Here is a 23,783-nt window from a genome sequence, read left to right on the forward strand (position 1 = left end):
AAGCAGAATTCCTTAGAAATCTCACCTGCAGAGGAGCAAGGCAGAGTGCTGTGCATAAAAACAAACAAAACAAAAAGGTCTGGATTTCAGGTTTAACAAATACAACCCACACTGACTGGTCTGGGAAAAGAAAGCCTAGGCCAAGCAATTGAAAAGAAAATGCTGTGGGACAGAAGAGCTGTTACATCAAGAGCTGCTCATGTTCTACTACTCAGTTAATATAAGGAGGGAAAAGAAAGGAAGCGGAAAATGGTCCCTGTCAAAGTCCTGGATAATGAGGCTAAAGTAAAAACTCATAATACAGGATATCAAAAGCTTTAATTATTTCCTTTGCATCCAGTCTGATGGGATCTACCTGTAGCCATCAAGCATGACCTTTGTTAAACCCATGCTTCCCTCCTGTCAGCACACACCTGCTCCATGCCAAACCCTCCCAAGGAGCTCCAGGGCTGGGGACATTCCCATTCCCTCCTGGAGAATGTGAGGCACGAACACTGCTCTGCAATAAAGCAATCCATCAGCACACAGCTCCCACCACAGCTCTGCCAGGCCTCTTAATAAGCTGCTAGTGACAACCACTCCACGTGTCACATCCACAGCGAAAAGCAAATTACCAGGGATCAGAAGGTTTCTATTTGAACTTGGTGATTCCCAGGAAAAGCCATCATCTCCTCTTCCCTGCACTTAACTTTAAGTAAACTGAAAGGAGTCTGAAGGCTTGTGTTTCCTCACGATTTTTCATATGAATTATGGAGCAGGAAAGCTGTTTCAGATGCTCCAATGTTCTTATATAAAACCATTCCCATACAACAATATTTTCCTCCTATGACTTGTTTGTTGTTCGGCTTATTATTTTCATTTTCATTTTGTAGCTCATTCTCGGGACATGCATATTCTTTTTGAATAACAACTTCAAAAATGAAAGTCTGCTATTTGCAGCAGCAATCACAGCACATTCCATTAAAATGGAGCTTTTAACAATATCTCTGATTAAATCAATTTGCTTTGCCCTTTTTAAAATACTCCGGAACTCTCAGAAAACATACTGCATTCATTTATTTCCAAACCAACATAGCAAATACAAATGAAAATAAAATGACATTATATATTTTTAGGAGATTAGATATGAAAAAACCACATGTAATTAACTGTACCTGGCTGGACAGTAAATGGCAGCCTGCCTTTGCAGATAGAACTCTTGATTTTCTATTTTGTGTAATGTCTCATAAGAAATAACAAAATATTACTGAAAATCAACATTCCTGCTGCACCAGACCCCAGGATTACCTACTGAAATATCTCCTAGGGAAACAATTAAAAAAGCATTTATTTAATCTACCCAGAAAAAGGCAAGATATTTTGAATCATGGCTAACTGTATCAACAGGCAGGTTTTTAAGTTTTAGGAGTAAAGTCTGCAGCTCAGAAGCCAGAATTAAGCAGATGTAAAGCCAAAAAAACACTACCTAATTTTTTTCTTCTGAAGAATCCATTAATCATAGTAATACAGGAGAGGAGCAGAGAAGTAATAAACTTATTTCTGACAGAACTGATTCACAAAGGAGGAATGACTAACACATGACCAGCTACTCTGAGTAGTGCTCCTCAGCCTGATGGGAGTGGGATCAGACAGCAATGACATCTCCATAACACAGCCAAAAAAAGTCCTGTCACTTCAGCTGCCATGAGGCAACACTGCAAATCTTTCCTACATATCAGATGAATTTGAGTCCTCAGATATTTTTATTTTAATAACTTCACCAGCAGTATCTTCTTTTGAAATTAATACATCTGCCTCCGTGGTTTTTAGTTTTCCTTGTAAAACAATGACAGCTAATAGGAAAGCACTGTCATGTATCCTGACTAAAGGTAATGTATATGTGACAGCTGTGTGATCATCAGTAGGAAAGTATTTCCACCAGACAAAAGGAATAATTAAAACAAGCCTGCAGTCCTGGCTTTGGATTTAAATGTTTTAATTTGAAAGAACAATGGCCCCTTGAAGCTCCTTCCCAACCAGCTTTGACAGCCTGTCATCCCTTAACCAGCCCTAAGTAACAGTTGTGCAAGTCTGAGCACCAAACAGCAGATTATGCCTGATGATCCTTAAAACAGCACCACTGCTTCCAGGAGAGCACTGGACATGAACCCAGCTTTGCAACCTTTTGAAGCATTTATTCCACTAACAAAGCATCCTTGGAAATGAAGCTGAGAGAAACACAGTGAGCCTGGATTTTGTTCAGGTCTCGTTCCACATGCAGTTACTTTGTGGCACTGCCCGGCAGAGCCCTGAGCACACTGTGTGCGTGAGAGGACCAACACAAGCTGGTCCACCGCTGATGGGCTCCATTCTCCATCAAAGCACCATCCCACAGTTCACACAGACTCCAAGGCAATGGGGATGCACCTGTATTCACCTCTGAGGCGGCTGATATTATGGCAAAAAATTTGCAACCACTGCCCAACAAGTGTTTGCCACTGAAACACGAGGCTCCACTCAAGCAGCATCCAAAGCTTATAAAAGTTTGTTTTTTCCATAGAAAGCTGGCTTGTCCTTCCTGTGGGAGATTCTACATTAAAACAATTTGATTTATCTAGATTCACAAATATTTTCAAGAGAAGACTTTGCTTTTTCCCAGGACAAGGTGTAAATGAACTGCTTTGCTACTGAACTGTTCCCAGCACGTTGCCGAATTCCTCTCCTATGAACTCTCCTCCCTCTGAAGAGGAGCATCCTCCCACTGATGCTGGTGGCTCCAGAGCCACACAAACAGGGATATGCTTCAGATTAAGGCATTGTGCATTTCCCCCTCTCTTTTGAGACAGATATAGAATGAAATAGAAGTAAAAATGGCAATTATTTGCATGAAAGCAGAAACTCCAAGTCCCCATCAAAAAACACAACTGTGTGCATGTCCAAAATGTTTTCCACCAACTGTAATGCAGACATCAACACCACAGCATCAGTCCCCATGAGCCAGAATGAACAAATAACATGGAAGACACAGAAACAGATTCTATTTCAGTGATATTAGTGTCCCAGGGAGAGTTGAAATTCTGAAAAGTTTTGCGTTCTGCTTTTCCACTTCCATCCTTTTATGAGGGAGCAAAAGGAAACAGAACAACACAGGTTTTTAATACAGCAGATGTTTCTGAGGGAAAGGTCAACGATTCAAACAAAGATTGAACCCTGCCAGCCAGCAAGGCAATGTGTCACCTGGCTGAAACGGAATAAAACATCCTACCACTGCTGAACTGTCTTTAACCACATATATAAAAGGGATTATTTTCTAATTTTGGAATATATGACACCCCTAAAAGAAAACACTGCTGTTAATATTTCCTTTAAATAAACACTTTGATTTGACAAACTTACTGGTGGCTAAAAAAAAAATCATCACAAGAAAGTGACAAGAGGAAATAACTAATCAAAGTATTTTGCTGGGATTTGGGACTTTGGCTTCATTTAGATGCTTTAATTTTTCTAGTGCCTGAATTATTTATTTCTTTTCTCCTTCAGGGCATGTACATTTTGTTTCAACAACAGTAAGAACAGTAGTACCTTTTTTTTTTTTTCTTTCCTACTCGACTGAATGAGAACCAGAGTCAGACCTTGGACAGCCTGGGGGACAGGACCAAAGCAGCAGACAGAGCTGGGAGTCATGTAGGAGAGGAGATGCATCCAAAAACAGGAGCACACTCCCTCAGTTCTTTTTATTTTTTTAGGGTTTTTATCTGCATCCTCAAGGTTTCTTTCTAGAGACCTGGGCTGTCCTGTAGGATTCTGGAAGGAGCCTCAGGCACTGCCATGGCGTGAGCACAACAAAAAATCCCTTTAGTCCCTCAGAGCCCAACCCAGAGCCCCCAGCTCCCTTCACTGGGTAAAGGTTTCACCCTGAAGAGTTCTGCAGAAGCCAATTTCTGTTTTCCATGTATCAGTTCTCAGGCCAGTGTTTGCTGTGGTGCTGCAGAGGAGAGCTGGCTCCAATAAACATTCCCCACACGTTAGTGAAACACACATACCCAGATCTGCAATAAATTTGCACTGAAGGTGATAAACCATAATCACAAGCCAGCATCAATGGAAAGCCAAGTTTCTCTTACTCCAAGTGTGCCACTCTGCAACTTTTCAAGGGTTCAATAAAATATAAAGCTCTCCCAAAGAGCGCTCTACACACGTAATGTTTTCCTTTTGCTGTAAAATGCATCTTATTGATTTATAATGTACTTTCAAGGAGAACAAAACCTAGTCTATAAAACTAAAATTTAGGAGAAAGCACTAGTGTTGTAAAGGAAACTCCATACCATTAGTGACAGGGATACATATTCTCATACTTTCTGATGCACAGATTGTGTTCTACAGTTTTTTACGTCACAAAAATAGGAAATAAAGGACAAAAATGCAACTATAAATGTAAAGATAATCAGTACTTCTACTGTAACCAACAATCTAAACAAAGCTTACTATTTAATAAACTGAAAGCTGCTAAAGTGCATTTATTAAAAGTGTTACAGAACAGGATGTGAACCTTAAATTTACATTTGAAGAAACCAAGTTGTTTGCTCTTGAAACTGCAATTTTTAAATAATTTATCACATTTTCACAGGACTGTAATCGAGATTTGAGCAGCTCCAGAACAGCATTGCTGTTGTTTTTCTTCTCTTAACATCAACTTCTATTACACTAAATTTTTGTTTACAAAGTGTTTTATCGAGCTAAAGTGCAAGGAGTGTCTCACAGATGGATATGGGGAAAATGTTTTTGATTCTAGTTATTCCATCAAAGCCATGTTTATGTTTGTGCAAAGGAACAAAATTCATCTCTACCTTGGGAAGAGATGTGTTGATGTTATTCAAAAGCCTACACTGTAACTGCATTTGTTCTCATGATAACAGAAAATAAATCTGTTACTGTGTTTAGCACATCAGTACACCAGAAAGGGCTTTTATTGTAAAACAACCCAGAGTTGTTTCAAATTAAACTTTGAAATTTACACTACTATTAGCTGTCCCACATGGCAAAAGTTTTGCCTGAAAACACAGTTTAAGCTGTTTTCATTTTTTCAAACTATCAAATTTGAAAGCCTATTAGATGAGATGAATTTTTCTTGAAGAATAAAACTAAATTGAGTTTATTTGAAAGATCAAACTGTAAGGACAAGATTGAAATAAATGTTTGGTTGCAACAAATGACCTGCTCTATAAATCAAACTCAAACAAGATATAAACAAAGGACATGAACAAAAAAAAAAAAGTAGATATCAATTCCTCAGATTTGACCTAAGAAAATGAAAACCATAGGAAGGAACCTGCATGATTAAGAGCAGAGTGGCTACAAGAGAGCTGAGAAAGCATCAGATAAAACTTCCTTTAGTTAAAATTCTTATCATGGAGCACTGCAAGCATGGGATATCCCCAGTGCCAACCTCAGGTGCACAACACCAGAGCCCCATTACTGCTGTACTTATCATGGAGCAGTTTAAACCTGACCTGGAGACGAGCCAAGAGAATCGGTGCACCTTTAAATGTTCTCCAAGGGCTGCATAAATCAGCATAAACTGCATCACTCCCCAAAACCAGCTGAAATCTGAACCCTCCCTCCAAAAGCCGTGGCAGTGCTGGTGCTTTGGGATGCAGGGCGATTTCAGTTCTCATCCATGACTTTGTGCCAGCCACAAGTAACTTCTCTAGCACAGTTTCCTGTCTACCTCTTGCTTCTAATGGCTCTTTTTGCCTTTTGGCCAGGCTTTTCCATAGATCCTGATATTCAGTTAACATTCTGCTTGCTGAGCAAACTTCCCAGGATCTTTTACAGCCCATTGCATTGTGCGTTTAGGTGGAAGGGAAATAAACACAGACCCTAAATCTTAGCTGCAAATCTTTGTTTTAAAACCCAAATGAATTTCCACTGCCACTTTCTCTGCATTCAAGTAACTTGTTGATACAGAGACACTGCACAAGCAGCAGTACCTACTTCAGTATGTATGGGTGGACAATGTGTGCTGGCCCAGGAGTTGATTCCAACAGCCTCACACACACAACAATACAAGCAATAAATTATTTACAGAGTGTTTTTCCATGTAGTGAAGTGCTTAGCATTAGCAGTACTTCTATTTGAATAATTAAAAAACCCTTTTTGCTCTCCACCCTGCAAGGCTGGATCCCAAGTCCTTAGCCTGGACCCCCATTTCTCCTCCGTATGGTATGTTCAATTTCCATTTCGTTTTCAAGTGCTAACAGCGGCCCATAACTTCAAGTACTGCTATTCAGAGTCAGTGCCTTTCCCCTGATTAATTACTATGGAGAGATGATACCTTTGGGAATCAAATACATCGTGTGCTTAACTCCAGAATAGACAGTTCTTGTCAATAACACATCCAAGCAGCTTAAAACTTCAATAGCCTGGTTTCTTATATACTGTAAGTGGTGCTGAATATTCAGTTTTATTTCTGTTTCCCTGCCAGTAGGAAATAAAGAACACACTTTTAGCTAAATGAGAACTGAAGTGCATTGGAAGAGTGCTATAAATTATATGCAGGCCACCAAATAAAATTCAATTTTCAGGTAATGTGAAGGTGTAATGCGTCTGGAGAAGCTGTTTTGCATATCACACACGACAGCAGGCAATAAGGAGCAGGGAATGACTAAAACCTGATCTGTCACATGCAACTCTTTGATTGTTCCCTCTACTTTACCTGCTCTAATCGCGCTGTTGCAGTGTTGATTCAGAACACGGCGGCCCATGAAAAATGTCACCGTTCTGTCGATGTTGCGGATCCGCTGGCAATTTCAGCAAGCACTGGATGCACATAAAGGGTGATAAGGCACTATATCCTGCCATGCTCAGCAGGTTTTCCATTTCCTCCTGCAATTACACATCAAACTGTTTTAGCTTCACAAGCTTCGGCACTACAAATGGCCTCAAGGCAGAAGTCTGCTCCGCACACTGATGAGTCTATCTTCAAAGCAGAGTGCAAACTCAGGTTTTGGGGAGAAATGATTTTTTTTTTTAAATACCCTTTTTCCAGAGCTTTTAAGAGTTTACTTAGAGATTATACCTACCATTATCTCCATGTACTCCAATTAACAGGCAGTTTTATATCAGCATTAACTGGAGCTGCCTCTAAGAGGAGCTGAAAGCTATGCATACACAAGAGCAAGCCACCATCTGCACAAGAACCCTGTTCACAGCATTGCATCTCTACATAATGGGAGTTTTCTTTAGCTCCACCTTCTCTTTTTTCCTACAAGGCTACCTGGAATTCCAGACTGACAATAGCAGAGGAATCTGGTTTTCAAACACCCTAAAGTGTCTCACACTACAGCAATGCTGCCAAAACCGTATTGTTTCTCCTGTTGCTCCATTCAAAGCAATTCCTACATTCTGGTATAGGTATCTCACACCGAGACAAGGCAATGTTAAATTTACTGCTCTCAACCATTCTGGCTCTGTATTCAGCTCAAAATAAGATATTAGCCACATAAAAGTAGGGATGAGCCAAACAACTCTGGGGGCATCTGTGGACTCAGGCAGAGGACGATTCCCACCCAGAAACCACAGCTCTCACCTGGCTCACACTCCTCCTTGTCAGCCATGAGAAGTGGGATATTGCAGAAGCCAATCCCCAGCAACTCATGACTGGCCATGACCTCCAAACACCTCAGAGTCCCCAGGAGGAGCTGCTCCAACATCTGCATCTCCTCCCACACATATGGGTCACCCACACAGATCCTCCACAGAGAAGAAAAACACACAAAACTCCTCCAGGTGTTGCCAGCTGCAGGACACGCTGGTGGCTTCTCCCACAGCCCCTCCCTGAGATACCAGTAATGCAATATTGGGACAGAGAGGGGAAACCACCACTGCCACAGAACACACTCCTCCCTCCCTACCCGTCCCCCCAGACTGTCACACAGCAGGGACCTGAGCCACCCCAGTCACACCCTTTGTGCAGTGACAGCAACAACCAGACAAGTCCTGGGACTGGCCTGAAATAACAGGTGGTTTGTGTGCCCTCCCCCTCTGCCAGACAGCCCGACAAAAGGGCTGTCAGTGAAAATGTGGAACAGCAGCTTTAGCCACTGAAAATGAACAGGAACAAACAGCTCCTTGCACACCATAGCTGACAGCTTGTTCCTGTGCATCTCCAACGACCCCATCCATGAAGAACATGGACCTTTTATAATATGCTTCAGGGTGTATTATCATTTATTCCCAAGCTTTGAAAAGCTTAGCTGTCACAGCTGCCTAAAACAGGCTTTAGGTTCTTTAAAAATAGAAAGACAAAATATTCTCAACTAATTATGCTTAACATACACCTGATTTTGTTCTTAAATCAAATTCTCAAAGCATATGCAGGTATGTCAGCTCTCCCAACCAGGACTGCAGTGCAGCCACTGTAAAACAGCTCCAGCCTCCTGAACAGCAAAGGTCTTTCAGGAGGGAGTCAACAGCTTCAGGCAGCCCATTCAAAGCAGCAAAATCTTTACTCAGATGATCCAGTTTGTGACTCCAAGCTGTCCCAATTTATGCACAGCGAGCACACACATGACTCCAGAAGCATCAGCACCACCAACCAAACCAACTCCACCACCAGGACATGGACAGAAAACAGCAAGGAGGGCAAAAGAGGGTGTTTAATTCCTTAATAAAACTTAATAAAGCTTTGAGTATTTGTGTGTTGGTAAGTAAAACACAAGAGCAGCAAACCACGTCAGTAATGGGCCTAAATGGGAGCAGAACTGCTGGCAGAGCAGGAAATGCAAGTCAACACAGGGAAGATTTATTTCTCTATTTGATGGTGATCTATGCCTTGGCAAGAGCAGCATCTGCCCTGAACATTTATCATCATTGCCACCTGCATCTTTGACTCCACCTTTGCCATCCCATGACAAGATACTGCCTCGTACTCACTGCAAATTCAGACATGCCTGGCATTGCTTGCCACACTAACTGAACCACCTGCTGTTTGTAATAAAATGACTATTTCCTTATTTCTTGGCATCCTCTCTTAGGTGGCATTGCTACAACACTTGCTGTAATTCTCAAGTGCCGCTCCAGATTGAAAACTTACCCAGGATAGGAAAAACCTCTTCAAATTTCCAAAAACAAGCAACTACTAAAGTGTGGCTGGGCAGGTTCTTTTGGTGCTGTTTTTTTTTTTTTTGTGGGTTTTTTTTTTTTTTTTTTTTTTTTTTTAGTTGTTGTCATTTTTTAAGTCCAAAGATGTTTGCTGGTTCTTCCATTCAGAACTACAAAGAAGAGAATGATATAAATAGGCAAATTTCTGTGACACGGTGCAGATGGAAGACACCAATGTGAAATAAAGACCATGCTGCTACCAATAAAAGGATTAAGTCCAACAAATTTCTTCTGCATTAACAGCTGTTTCTGCATAAAATCAATTTGCAAAGAAACAAATCAGGACTCACTGATTAAATACTTGCTTAAAAAAGCCTCATGAAATGTTGTTTAATATGTGTTCTTTAACCAGTGCCAAAACCCATCCCAAACCAATGAGAATCACACCCTCCTGAATGTGTTGAATGTGAAGTGATTCCAACCTTGTGAAGGAGCCCTCAGTGCTGGTTACAACAAACAGATCCTCTCACAAAGAAGCTCTAGTGATTAAGAAGAAAAATTAAGCCCTGGAAGTCTCCTCGTGAACAGGAGTCCAAACAAGCCATGGTTAGAATTTAAGTGGCTTCTACTAAATTCAGATTATATAATCTGTGAATAATCATGCCCCACCACAGTTAATAGTGTGGTTGCTGCTCTAAGTCCTTTTTAGCTGTGGATGCTGTTTGAGTTGGTATTAATCAACATAAAGCACAAGAGCATCCTTCCATCTCCAGCTTCTCAGAAAAGCTGTATTTTAAAGAGTCTTTAATGGACTATTAAATACAGAGGAAAACTTACTCATGATCACTCACTTAACCAAGGCACGACAAGCATTTTCAAGCAAATCACTCCCCACATTCACATCAGTAAGTGATCTCAGGGAGTAGCTTTGTTCACGTTATCCTAACGTGAGCTTTCCATGATCCATCTGCAGTGTATCTGCCTGAACAATTACATCAAGCATATGAAAGCAAAGCTGGCAGGAGGAGGGGAGGAACAGAGAGCACCACACCAGCTGAATGGGATGTACAGGTACAGAGATGGCACCAACATGAAGCTGCAGAGACCAACTACTAAATGTTCTGCAAAATAAAATGATTCTCAGATATAATTATGTGAAATTCAAGTATACTTACAGAATAGTTCAGGTCTTTCAAAGCATTAAGTGCAAGAGATGATGTTCAAGTCATTTCTATTACCTTGACACTGTTGACAAATGCACCATTGAACGATTTTATCGCTGTACAAACTCATCATAACCATCAGCACACCACTACTGGTAACGAAAAGTACTTTATGAAGTGCCCTGTGTGAAATCTAAAATTTGATATGGCTCCTACCTGACAGCTATCCTATATTAAACTCACCTTTTAACTACAGTTAAAGCCAAGTGACTACCCAAGCAGCCTTGGAGACCTGTGCTGAGAATAGCTGAGCAGATGGAGTCCAGAGAAGCTAAATAACACCAATATTAAGAGCTTCTAAGTTCACACAGAATATTTCCTCCAATACAATGTGTTAGCTTCAGATGCTACATCAACCATTTATATGAATCCCAACAGGCAGTGAAGATTCACGTGCGGTGACACCTGAAAACAAAAATTAATGCAGGTGGTTTTCCTGCCTGAACATATGTTCTGCAGTGAAGATACACAGCTCTTAATCCTGCTAAGTGCAGTACACAGTAATGCTAGGAAATTATGAGTGCACAGACATCTTTATGTTTTGCCTACTTGGCAATCTATGTTTTCTGTACACAGATTTATTTGTAAGTGATCCATATGCATACCATTCCCAGAGTTTGTGTAAAGCCATACTTCAACAGCAAACAAAATAAAATCACTGTGGGTGCAGTGAAGGGCAAAAAAAAAGGAAGGTTGGCACACAGTGTAACTCAGGCAAAGAGCTCAAATTGAACCTAAACTGCAGGAAATGATCGAATTGGTGCCAAAACCAGATAGACCACTGATACTCAAAAAGTAGAGAGACTTTTTTATTTGTGTTGGGTTTTTTTTAAATTATCATTACTTACTTGTTTCTTAAAAAAAAAAGACCTTTAGGTAATTCTTGCTGTTGAGAAGAAGTCATGCCAACGAAATGGGCAAAGTTTGGATAGCTCCAGACCTGGCACTACTGGGTACCTCCAGCTGCTCAGTTCATGATTCTCCCTTTCAGGCCTCAATCACCCCTGTGTGAAACACGTTCTTCATCTCTAAGAACATCTAATCCACCTAAATGTTATAAATGATAAAACAAGGAATCAAAATGCAGGTAACTGCTGGATGAGTCAGGCAGTGGATCCAATTTGCATCATGCAAGCAAACAAAACTTCTGCAAACTGGAGCCCGGAGAAACGACAACACCTTCACTGTGTGCATTTCCTGCTGTTTAATCAGAACTGTTTTCTTTTATATTTTTTTTGGTGTATGTTTGATGCAATTACTGGAAAACTTTTTAGCTTGTTATGCAGGTTGTCAGAAGAGATGATCTAACAGTGCCTCCTGGCCTTAAAAATCTCTGCATCTTTGATATATTTCTCAGGAGCTGGTGAAATATTACCATTACTTTTAAAATGCCTAGGCATACATTTCCCTGGCAATATGCAAGGTATTACTCACATTTCATTTACTTAATGTTCCATCTTCCCAACAATTTGAAATAAACTTCCTATGGGGGAGGCATGTCAGGGTATGCTCTCTAATACTTCTCTGAAATTAAATTCTAATTACAGGGTGTTATCTGCATCAAACTGAGCCTTTTAAACTGTAATATTAAAAAAAAAAAAAGCTAAACAGTCTTACTGAAATTAATCCACCCAAAGAATGGCTGGTCCCTGCTTCTGTCCATTCCATTCTGGTTGTGCCAAGGGAATTTGCTGGGACTGACTGGATGGGCCCAGGAGATGATCAACCTCCTGATCCCACTCTCACAGCCAGGGCAAACACCATAGCTTCACACAAATATGCTTTTTTCTGCCCATATACAGCACGGGTGCAGAGACAGATTGGTACTGGCAGTTAAATACAAACTGATTTACAAGGGAAAAGGAAAAAGCCCAAACCAACCCACATACATTTTTTAAAGCTGGTTTGAAGCCTCCATTTATTGAAAAAAAAGTTGGTCTGTAAGACAGGGTCCAGTCCCCTTCTCAGCTCGTAATAGCACCGCAGTAGGAAATTTGCAAGTTAAAATACATTTCCAGCACGGTGAAAACATATGCAAAGCCACATTTTTAAGCCATTTCCTCCCCAGTTTCCGTTCCATGCCAGCTCACTGCTGCACTTCTACTATTTCATGGGCTTATTAATATTGCAGCTGCACAACCAGAATTGCTATAACCAGCCCCAAACTGAAGCTCCACCTACAGGGGTCAGTTTGTCAAACTCCCCATGAACAACATCTGTAACAGCTGAATTCCAGTTGAACACTTTCCTGCTGGAAGCAAGTCTCTGCCTTATAAACTGTTGACTTTGTTCCAGAGTTGCCCAGTAAAACTGCATTTTTAAACCTGATCTGCATCAACAGGAGCTAGCTACCAGCAGAAGAATTTTCTGACTGCAGTATTGGAAACCATGAAAATATTTCCTTCAAAATTACAATTAAGACTTTTCTCCTGAGTTGAAGCTGCTTTCTCTGATCAGCAACTTTGGAGTACTAACCATGATTTTTTTAATTCAGTACAAATCCAAAACATTCTTCTTCTTTGTATCTTACTTTAACGGAACTCGGTTACAAAGATCCATCACTGCAAACACTTAAGTCCATGTCTGAGATTCATTTCAAAAATAGCCAATGGCCAGCTGGAGGTTTGTGAGACACTCCCAGGTTACCCTCAGGATTTATACCTGTAAACCCGTTTCTGGCACCTTTCCCACATTTGGCCAGTATTCATATCCCATAAAAAGCAGCAGAAACAGGATGACATCAGAGCAAAATTCCTCCAGAAAGTCCTGCCCTGTCCCTACCAGAGGGAATCAAATTACACAATTCACCTTTCTTACAATCCCATAATTTTGTATAGACACAATTTCCCATCTTTTTTTACCAACCTTGTTTCCACTTTATCACTTGAGTAAACTGCTTAATTTTAGCCTCCTTTATCATGACTATATTTTTATTAGAACAGTTCCTGAACAGATTCTCCCCTCTCTACATTTTCATTCTGGGGACTTTCAAGTTGAATAATGGTGGTCAAAAGAAGTCACAAAGCCTGAAAAAAAATCTTCCCAAGAAAAAAAAAATGGGAATGAAAAAAAGGAATAGAAGGAAAGGGATGGAAAGGAGATGGTCCTAAGATGACTTGAGGGGGAAAAAAATTAAAATCTGCTATAGCTGTGGGTCCAAACTGGGTGAATAGAAGAGGCTCTCCCTTATCAGGAGGAACATCCCCATAACACTCCTGGTTTTAATGCAAAGGCCCAGGCAAAACTTGGTAAGCACAACACTCCCCCCCATTACAGCTCCTTCCCCATAAAAGAATCTCTTTCCTAAAAGAGATGATCCAGATTGTGAAAAAAGCTGTATATCTTTTCAACAGATCCTTCTCTTTTCATCATAAAAGCGAGCTCCAGCAGCTCTCCCATGGAATTCACTGTGAAATAAAATTTGCAACCTGGCAGCAGTGTCTGACAAGCAATATACAATCCTTCCTGAAAGGCCCAGGAGGATTCTATTGTTTTGAGGCTTAATTTTCAATTTGCATCTTTAAAAAGGTATGATTTCATCCAAATTCACTGGTCTGCTCATTTATATTTATCTGTAAGAGACCACATTTTAGTTCCTTTGAGAAGAAGCACAGTAAAAAAATTTTACGTTCAAAATTATTCTAAGAGCACTACTCATATTTCTTGTTTTATTGCAATCTGCTTGGACAGAGATGTGAGTAATTTATTTTGAAGGGCCTGATTCTGCAGGCACTCCACACTGAGTAATCCCTTTGTGTTTTGCATGTCAGGCAGCAAAAAGAGGAGTTCAAGTGGCAGAAATCTGCACAGTTTCATTACATCAGTGGCTTTAGGCTCATATACACCGAAAGAGGATAAAGTCCTGTACACCACGATGAAAAATACAGAGATGTTTTGCCCCACACTAAACAAGTTTCTCCCTAACAATGACAAGCTCTAAACTAACTGCAACTGGAATCAATTAAAATTCATCACAAAGCACCAGTACCTCGCTTCAAACCAAACAAAAAGTTGTGCCTCGCAGCCAACAATATCTTGGGAATGTTCATGCCAGCTCCCTTCAGAAAAGGCTCTTGACTCTGCTTCTATAATGAACATCTTAAGAACTGTAAATGCAACATTAACTGGTGGTAAAACCTTCAGGATACACAATGATTTTGAAAGAGAGCAATTAAACGGCGAGTTATTTTGAACCCGTGTCCCCATTTAAACTATTTTTCCTTGTAGTCCATCTGCCAGAGAGCCTCTAAGGCAGACAGGAAGATGCAATACCCATCCCAGAAAGCTGCTATTGCACTAACATTTCCAAAGGCCCACCACGCTGACTATCATGAGCCTCATTAAGAAAATGCAAGTTGCTTCACTATCCTTAAATATATGAGTTCCATGGGCATCGTGCACAGAAATGAGACCGAGTTCCTACAACAAACACAACCAAGAGCAGCACCATGCTCCCCATGCCTGCTCTGAACCCAGACATGAAGCCAAGGTCCTTCTGATGGAAGCCCAGTCGCACTGTGGCCATTTGGCCAGGTTTTGTTTTTTTTTCATGCAAAGTCTTCTATTTCAAAAAAACAGAAGAAAAGATAAGGGAGGCCTTCACAGCTCTCCCAGCAGAAATGAAAAGTTTCTCTCTCATTCATGACTACCAGATGGCAAAACAAATTCCAAGAGGAAGATGAATTTTAGGGTTGATATTTTTACTACACATGTTCAATAAAGTAAATAAAGAATGCGAGGAAATTTATGTAACTCAGAGGAGATTTTCTCAGCACACAAAAATTCAGGAATGAATTTAATTGCTGTAGCTGAAGAAAGAGGAGATAAAACTGGGAAAAAGTTCACTTTATTCACCTTACCATCAATGTCAGACAGTGGCAGCTATTTTCATCAAAGCTCAAAATGCTCCAGCAGTCCTGTGGGATTAAATCCTCACCTACTGGAAACAATGGGAATGTGATAACTTTGGTCTGGGCAGGATTACAACATTTGGATTTGATGTGTTTACAAAGACTGATGAACGTGACTCCAGACAGCTTTCTATTTGGAAACCTCTCCTCCTCACGTTTGGCATTTCCTCCACAACATTTTCCGACACCTTCACTGGCAATCCCCCTCTGAAGGCAAAAGAAATCAAAAGGTCAAAGCCTTAATTTGTACAAATCATAGTGTGCATGACTAAAAACGTACTGCTAACCTTGACACTTCAATAATTGATGACCCAACTTCACTTGGAAAGCAGTAAAAACAAATAAAATCAAGGAAAATTTACTTTGTGGTTCTGAGAGTCACTGTCACCACTGGCATCAAAACCCCTGCAACATTTATTTTTTCTTCTACATCCTGGAAATTAGGTTACTGGAAAAGTATCCTTTTAAACATATAGAATACAAAAAAACACAATACAAATGTTGAAAGGCTGGAAATTAGTGTATATCTCAAGTCCCTAGAACCAAGAAACCAAAATAACTTGAAAACACATCCCTCTTCACCAATCTCATAAACATCTGGAGACTGACTCACAAGTTTTGGGTTGTTGGTTTAGGTTTTTTTTTTTTTTTTATTTCAAGGTTGGCACAACTCTAATGTTATGATTTGACCAAATTAATCCTTTGGAGTAAAAGATAGTAAAGAGAATGAAACCGATTAGATAAATATTTGTATTTATTTCACTAACTTTTCCAGTCAGCATTGTACTTGTGAGACATTCCACACTGCAAACTTCAAGTAGATCTCTAATGTAAAGGCATTAAATAAGTGAGAATTGAGCTAAGGGAGCTGAAGTGTTCAGCAAAACCTATCACTGAGGCTGCTCCATCTGCTTTTACTTATTTAGGAAACAGCAGGTTTCACATATTTGAGATGAAACGAATGAGAAAACATTACAGCAACATAACTTCCCTCAACTGAAAATATCCACCTAACAGATTTTAAAACAGATTTCTAATACATGTAGGAAGGGTTCCCTGATTTTTTTTTAATTGGCTCAGTAAATTACAAAGACGTTTCATTTCTCACAGGTTTACTTCTGTAACACTTATTTGTTTAACAGTTTTGCAGCGAAAACGGTGCTGCCAGCTCATGCTGCTTCTTCCCACATAAAGTTGCTAGAGCCCATCCTTTAAGAAAATAATAAATGGAACTTGGGCCCTGCTGGTGAGAAGTGCTGACACGGGTGCTCAATCTTGCCCACAAGGAGCAATTCCTCAGGCCCGTTTTCCTTCCTGCCTATGGCAGCCCTCTGACTCCTCTGATCTCCTGTGCATCCATCCATGTGCTGCTCCCCACCTCTCTGGCTACGTGTGAGCTTCAATCCCAGCAAACTTCGGACTCTCAGGTGCTGCAGAGCCCATCCTGCCCACAGGACCCTGGGCACTGCTCATCCTCTCCTGCTGTGCATCCCCAGCCTCGGCTGTTTGATAAAACCATCCTTGATGCTGGTGCTGGATGCTCAGTCCTGACCCCCAAATCCGTTTCCAACCACCACTGCTTCCAAGCTGCTCCATGCAGTTGTGCCAGGGCTGCTCCACCAGCCAGACTGCCCAGCCAGAGCCTTTGGGCTTCCAAGGCTTCTCTCCAATAGGGGAATTTAATGATAAAAGCCAAGGTATCATCAGTCCTGTGCTTCCCTAAGATAGCCATTCCTTTAGTACCACACATATATACACACACAGGAATATATAAATATAGAATCTCTCTCAATGCACTCACTTGAGCTGCATGTGGTCTTTTGACTTGAACTCAGCACAAAGCAGCTACAAAAGGTCCCCACCCAAAAAAAAACAACTCATGCACCCATGATATATTGCACACCATGGAATTTTTGAAGCATCCTAATCTCTGACTACATCTGCAGTTTTCTCTCAAGTGTGCTATATACACACAAGGCACTAGAGGTGATAAAGGATCAGGAAAACCACAAAACTGGAGGAAAACCTTCAAGGAGAAAATTCTCCATCAAGCCATGCCACACCTGACAGCTTTACCATCTCCCTGTGCAACAGTGCAACCCTCATCAAGAATCATCATGTAGCTTCTCTGCAACCATCATAATTACAATTAAATCTCAAAGAATTACCTCCAAGCCAGGTGCAATCCACAGTTTTAATGTCACTGGTCATTCCTGAAATGCTGCGAAGCGTAAAATTTTTCTGATGTTGAATGTGACAGCAACCCACCATTATGACAGAGTGTGCTAACTGTGAAAATTAAATAAATTAGCTCAATCTTCCAAAGATGATAATGTCAAGGATACTGAGCCATTGCAATGCTATTGTCTCCATGGGGGGGAAAAAAGGGAAAGCTCACTTTGGAAAATAAAATGGAATTCTCTTATTCTTACTGCTATACAGAAGACTGAGTCAAATAAATGGAATCAGGTAAAAAAACCAGCAAATATCTTCTCATTGTCAGGCTACCAATTTAAACCAGCTTGGTAGTCACCAAATAAAAAGCTTACTCCCTAAGCTTTATGGTCAATAGAAAGTGAAAGCAGTACTTATCCCTAACATTTTAATTTTCCATGGTTACCAGTCATTTATGTATTTCAAGAAAATAATTTTAAAAATCTCCGTATTTTCTAAAAGTTGCCTTCTGTAAAATTCATATTTTACTTTAAGGAACAAACCAAATACTTGAGACTACGCAAGCACTATTTTAGTGAAGAGAACCAAGTGACAGAAGTTTGGACTTGCAGTCTGGCATCACATTTTAACCAGTCCTTCCACTTCAAATACTGGGGGCTCCTGTCTTTCAGAACCTAACACTGCCAGGGTGGAACCACAACTCTCAGTGCTGGGACTGGCATGAGCTAGATTAATTGCAAAAGCAAGCAGAAATAATTTGCTCACTTAACACACCAAAGCCAGTTGAAGAGTTGAATATTTAACTTATGAGCACATTGGTATTTCAGAACTTAGTCTATCCTGTGAGGAGTTATTTATGAAAATAAATTCTCACCTGAAATGTTGTGCAGTATAGTTTTCATTTTATATCATAAATCATAAAATAAAAAGCATAAACCTGTAGTTTGTTCCAACAGGGCTCCAATCTTGTATTTCAATCAGGCTGAAACAAACACCTCTGTATTTTGAGACGAGCGTGCCATCAAATCATAACTACTGTTCCACACAGATTTTACCACAGCAAAATTTACTATTCAATTTTATTGATCCTTTGACCATTTCTATAAAGCTATCTGGCTCTAATATAAGCCCATAACAAAAAAAAGCAAGCAGTGAAACCAAACAACCCTCCTACCTCGATAAAAGCCTCAGTTTTCCCCTGTTTCACAGCATAAATTCTTTCCCAGCCTATCCTGAGATAAAAAAAACACTGCTACTGTGTAAAACTGCACACCAGGAGTGATCATCAAATAGGGCTAACCTGGATTCTGGCACAGAATTTAAAGGCTGAGCAACACTAGAGTCCATACAAAGAAAAAATGAAAAAAAAAAAATCATAGGAATTAATTATTCAGGGTTTACCAAACACAGTGCTAACTGCTGGCAGCACACTCAGGGGCTGCAAATGCTCAGTCCTGGTTGGCACCTGATGGTGCTGGGGGTGAGGATTCTGTCAGCACCGACCGCCCCACGGTTCTGCAGATGGGGCAGAAAGGGAGGACAACAAGAGAGGATGAGCAGGGAGCTAGATCAGCCTCCAAATACGCCTGTGCTGAGGTTAAAGCTTCAGCACAGCAACAAGCAGCTGTGAAATGCTTCATTTTCAAAAAATTATCATCATTGACTTGCCTATCTCCCAAACTCTCCATGAGCCATTTAAAGCCTGCGAGGTGCACAGGAGTTGAAAAATCAAATGGCCAAACATCAGCTTTTATTAGCTGCACATCGAAGAGCTGCATCTCCCATGCCCCCTGCATATATAAAGGCAATAGAACATCATCCAATTTTGTTTTGTCATTTTTCTGCATAACTTAGTGAGTTAAACATGTATTTATCTCCTTTTCAAGTATCTCGCTAAAGGCTAAAGCTCATGTTTATTTGTACAGACAGAAGATACATCTCACAACTGAAAAACATGTTTGAGGCTCAAACAAATGCATTAGAAACAAGAAAAGAGCAACTGGTTGATGAACGGAATATTCTGTGTAACTCCTTTAATTGATAAACACATTTTGCTCAGAGGAGGTGAGGGGATGCAATGGCAGAAGATGAACTGTACATTGTTTTTTCTGTCCTGCAACTCTATTAGACTGCTACCTTGTATATAAGGCAATTCATTCAGGACTCATTCTGGTGCATTCAATTCAGGCTGTCCCAAGACACATAACATTATTAGACAGATCAGTAATAGGTTAAATTTCATAATAAAGCCCAGAATAAATTGTGTAACAGGTCTGAGACTACAAATTTAACAACAGCAGCTGCTTCCAATTCTAATGTAAAGCTTAATTTCATTTGGTAACAAAACCTGAAAATATGGGCAAAGAAAGACCACTGTCAGATAGTCCAAAGGCAACTATTTTTGCAAGACAAGTGATAGTTTAATTTACTGGTCATGGTGAGTTTTGCAATGAAACAAACTGCAATCTAATTACTTGCTGCAAAACAAGAGCCTGATTTGATTTTAGGAGAGGTTCTCTCTAATTCCCTGTTATTGTTTTGTCATTGTAAACTTAGATATTGCTAGAGGGCCAGCAAGTTTAATTTTCAAATCAATCCTTGATTTACACGCACATCCTGCCTGGCGTGCATGCGTAATGTGCACATCCCCAGGCAGCAACTGCTGCACAAACACAGAACTGGAAAAATATCCACCTACCTCATGTCTGCACAGAGGGATCTGGGGGTTAAAAATAATGATTAAAGAAAGCCCTCAACCATCTGCATAAGGAGAAAGGGAAGAGAAACTCAAGGGAGCAGGGAATACAGACCACATCAGCAAATAAGGAAATCTTACTCTCAGTTTCTAGAATAAGTCTTAAAACGAGTATGTCTTAGAAATTAGAGTTCTTTTACTTAAGTTACAATAACTATAACCAGATTTCTGCTCAGAAGGATCTCTTGCAATTGATGTTCAACTGTTTAGAGATAAACGAGTTCACGAGTGGTCTGAAATCACAGAAGAGCACACCAGCTCTGTCACAGGATGCTCCCACTCCATTGCTCTGGATGTGTCAGTGATCCCATGCAGTACCAGCTGCATTATTTAAAGCCTTTTCACACAGCTCCCCACACACACACACACTTTCAGCTTGAGAATCCGCAGCACGATGCCTGTGGAAGGCTTTGAAGGTGTATCCTTGGAGAAAACTGCCAAGGCAGGAGTGTCAGGAGCAAAGCTGGGCGTACCCTGAGGCCAGGCAGGCTGTCCTGGCAGAGCTCAGCTGCGCCATGGAGCAGGGCTGGCATTCCCAGGGGAGCACAGCCCTCCCTGGGAGCGGGGCAGGCTCAGCATCCCACCGGGAGCCCAGACAGCCCAACAGCCCAGGACAGCCAGGATTCATGGAAAATGTCACATCCAGCAGTGCAGAGAAACGTAGAAACGTCTTTTGAGTCAGAAGATGAGAACTCAGGGGAGTTAAATTAACAACATAGCACAACATTTTACCAAGTAATAGCACTATATTTTTTCTTTTATGGAGCACTGCTCAGGGCAATATTTAATCTCTTGAGTTTAATGAACTTTTAAAACTACTCAATAAATACTCAAAGCCATGACAAGTACAATCATAAGATAAATTTAGTCCTACTCCAGTGGACTATATCACTTTTGTTATTAAAAAATGTTAATTTTAATATACTATGGGACTTCATTTCTATAAAAGAAGGTGTCAGGGTTTCTAAATTCATATCACAATGGTTAGTTTTCATTGAAGATGTTAAGTACGTTGTCATTTTTAATAAAAATACATGGTGAGCCCTTCTTTCTAGGCTAATAATAGAACTTTGGATAAATAGCCCTATCTATAAAATGTTCCAGCTCTCAGCAAGGCTTCCTTTAGTCACTATAGAAGTTAAGATTTCGTGAAATTACTTGATGAATTGAATTCATGTAGCTAAAGAATTTGTGATGGATCTCAAAGTGAAGACCTAGCTAATTATTCCATATTAATGTATTACATGCATAATATAACATTAGACATGTAATAAGAATTTTTATTGTGCATATAATACATTAACATGCAATTAATATCCATGCTAGAGTAAACAAAAAGACACTTCATCTATAAAGACATTAAAATGGAACAGAGCCACCCTCAGAGTAATATCACTCCCAAATAATGCCTGTAAGGTCTGTTATTGCTGGCCGCCTACATCCAGGAAAAAAAAAATGCATTAAAGAATATAAAAATTGCAATGTGAAGTACTGAAAAGGCAGGAAGCACTAAGACCGAGTTATGAATGTAGGTTGTCAGTCATCTCTTAATTTCATTTATGTTTAGCTCTGTAAACAGTGTCTGCCTGCAGGTGCTCCAGAGCAGCCCCCAATTCTCTGTCTACACCTCCTTGTATCAAGACAGAACAGCAGAAAAAAATAAAATCAAAGCATAAAGAGGGTTTGGTCAATGGCATAAAAGTATGAAAAAAACAGAATTCAACATACCCAGGTCACCCCACTGCCACACCCACACACCCTGTTCCAGCCAGAACAGCCAAGAACACCATCCATGCTGCCTTCATCCATAAATGTATCACTCCTCAAACGCCTTTAAATTGACTACAGCTTTGTATATATGCTCTGAGTTATCAGACATGAAGTACTAAGTAGTCTCCCCATTTATTTTTCATTACCTCCCTGAAAAATGGAGAAAATCAACTGCTACAATTCCTTTTGAAATACATTTCTGAAAATCTGGGTATTGATTTAACCTCTTTCATGCCACATTTCTTTCAATTCCCAGAAGTGTGCCTTAGTAAAACATCCCTATTTGAAATGGCAGACAGGATGTACTGAGAGAGTTATGCAAGGATTCTTCTCATGAGAAGAAGCTCCACAGATGAAATCACATTCTTCTTGTTTTAACTTTGCACATATCAGAAACAATTATATATCATCTCTCCCTAAAAATCAACCTTAAAAGGCTGCCCACAAAAAAAAAAAAAAAAAAAAAAAAAAAAAAAAAAAATTCTTCAATAGATTTTATGTCTGACATCTAACTACAAACATCCAAACATCCACTGCCCTGCCTTCTAAGAGTTCTGTGTGGTGCCTCTTGAGCCAGCAAGAGGTGAATTTGTACTAAAGCATCCATGAAAAGTCTTCCAGGTTACACAGGACCCTGGATTTCACTGCTTCCTAATTTTTTTTCCTCAATCTGAAAAAGAGCTTTCACCATTTTTACAGGACACAGGAGGTTTTCATTCTGGGCCATGACAGGGAGTGACAGAAGTGCCTGTGCCCAATCATTCACCATGGAAAAGCTGTTGGTGCTCCCAGCAGTGCTCTGCCAACAATCCAGAGGGGCCATGCACCTGCTGTTGCCAGAGCTAATGTGCTCTCCAGGAGCCAAGGCCAGGCACTTACACTTCCCATTTTCCCCCAAATTGCCGCTGTGCTCTCTCTGAAGCCCCCTGGCTTTGCCTGCCCGGCAGAGGCACGGTCAGCAGTGAGGGACACTCCCCTGTGTCTCGTGGCAGATTCGGGGAGCGGCTAAGACAGAGCGCTGCGCTGTCTGCCTTGTATGGAGGAGAGGCGGCGTCCGAGCAGGTAATGAGGCAGTCGACTCACGGCCGGGAGAAGTCTCAGGTTTATTGTAAGCTCCAAGGAGCTCTGAGTTCCATGTTCCTGCAGCCGAAAGTGACTCGCATGGCTTTCATAATCACCTTAAGTACCGGGGCGGAGACAAGGGGGAGGGACGCTCACTGCCCAATGGGGGAGTTCGTGGGAGTGGAAGGCAGAGGGACAGACAGAAACACAAACCAATGGGGGAAGGTTAAGGGAGGGACCCCTGGCCTTTGTCCATTCACTCGAAGCCCAAGGTGGAAAAATTTGGGAGGGTGGGATTAGGAGCTGTGTGATGGACAAGGCACCAGGGAGGGGTGGCATTGGAGGAGGGGCGGGAGAGCTCAGGGTGGAGCCATTGGGGGAAAATGGGGGGTGAAGGGGCAAACCATTACAGAACTGTTGCAAAGATATAAAAACACAATACAACACCAAATAAACCTCCTCTGCACCTTCTCCCACTTCCATGGTGTTGGTTCCTGTCTGTCTGTAAGAGCTGCTCTCACAGAAATGCTTCCCTTGGAAAATGCCAAGATACATGCTGCACCTTGGCCTACCTATGCAGCTCTTGGGGGATGTTTACCTTTTTTAGATGATCAGATAGCTCAATATTACAGAAAAAAACTTAGGGTTTTTTATCTGAAAAAGGAGAGTAAAGAGCTCTCAAAGGCTGGGATCTCATATACTTCCACAAAAAGTTCTTGAGGAGGGAAAAATTATGAGAAGTCAGGACTTTTTCACCTATCCACAAATCCTAGGTCTCAGAATTAAATCACAAGACTTTTCTAATTA

At 40.7% G+C, this 23,783-nt stretch overlaps 1 protein-coding gene across 2 annotated transcripts in view; it reads right to left on the bottom strand.

Moving 5' to 3' along the window:
- Window positions 1-23,783, bottom strand: part of CDH4 (cadherin 4) — a 423,802-nt gene that overhangs the window by 331,770 nt on the left and 68,249 nt on the right. Inside the window, exon 1 of one of the 2 annotated variants that reach the window (XM_068207968.1) lies at window positions 6,695-6,758. The exons of the other annotated variant lie outside the window; for it this stretch is intronic. Within the exon in view, the coding sequence (XP_068064069.1) occupies window positions 6,695-6,743 (49 nt within the window). The 5' untranslated portion in view covers window positions 6,744-6,758. Of the gene's footprint in view, window positions 1-6,694; window positions 6,759-23,783 lie in introns of those variants that run through there. 2 annotated transcript variants of the gene reach the window in all.

This window comes from Anomalospiza imberbis, chromosome 17 (assembly GCF_031753505.1).
Source record: "Anomalospiza imberbis isolate Cuckoo-Finch-1a 21T00152 chromosome 17, ASM3175350v1, whole genome shotgun sequence".
Taxonomy (NCBI): Eukaryota; Metazoa; Chordata; class Aves; order Passeriformes; family Viduidae; genus Anomalospiza; species Anomalospiza imberbis.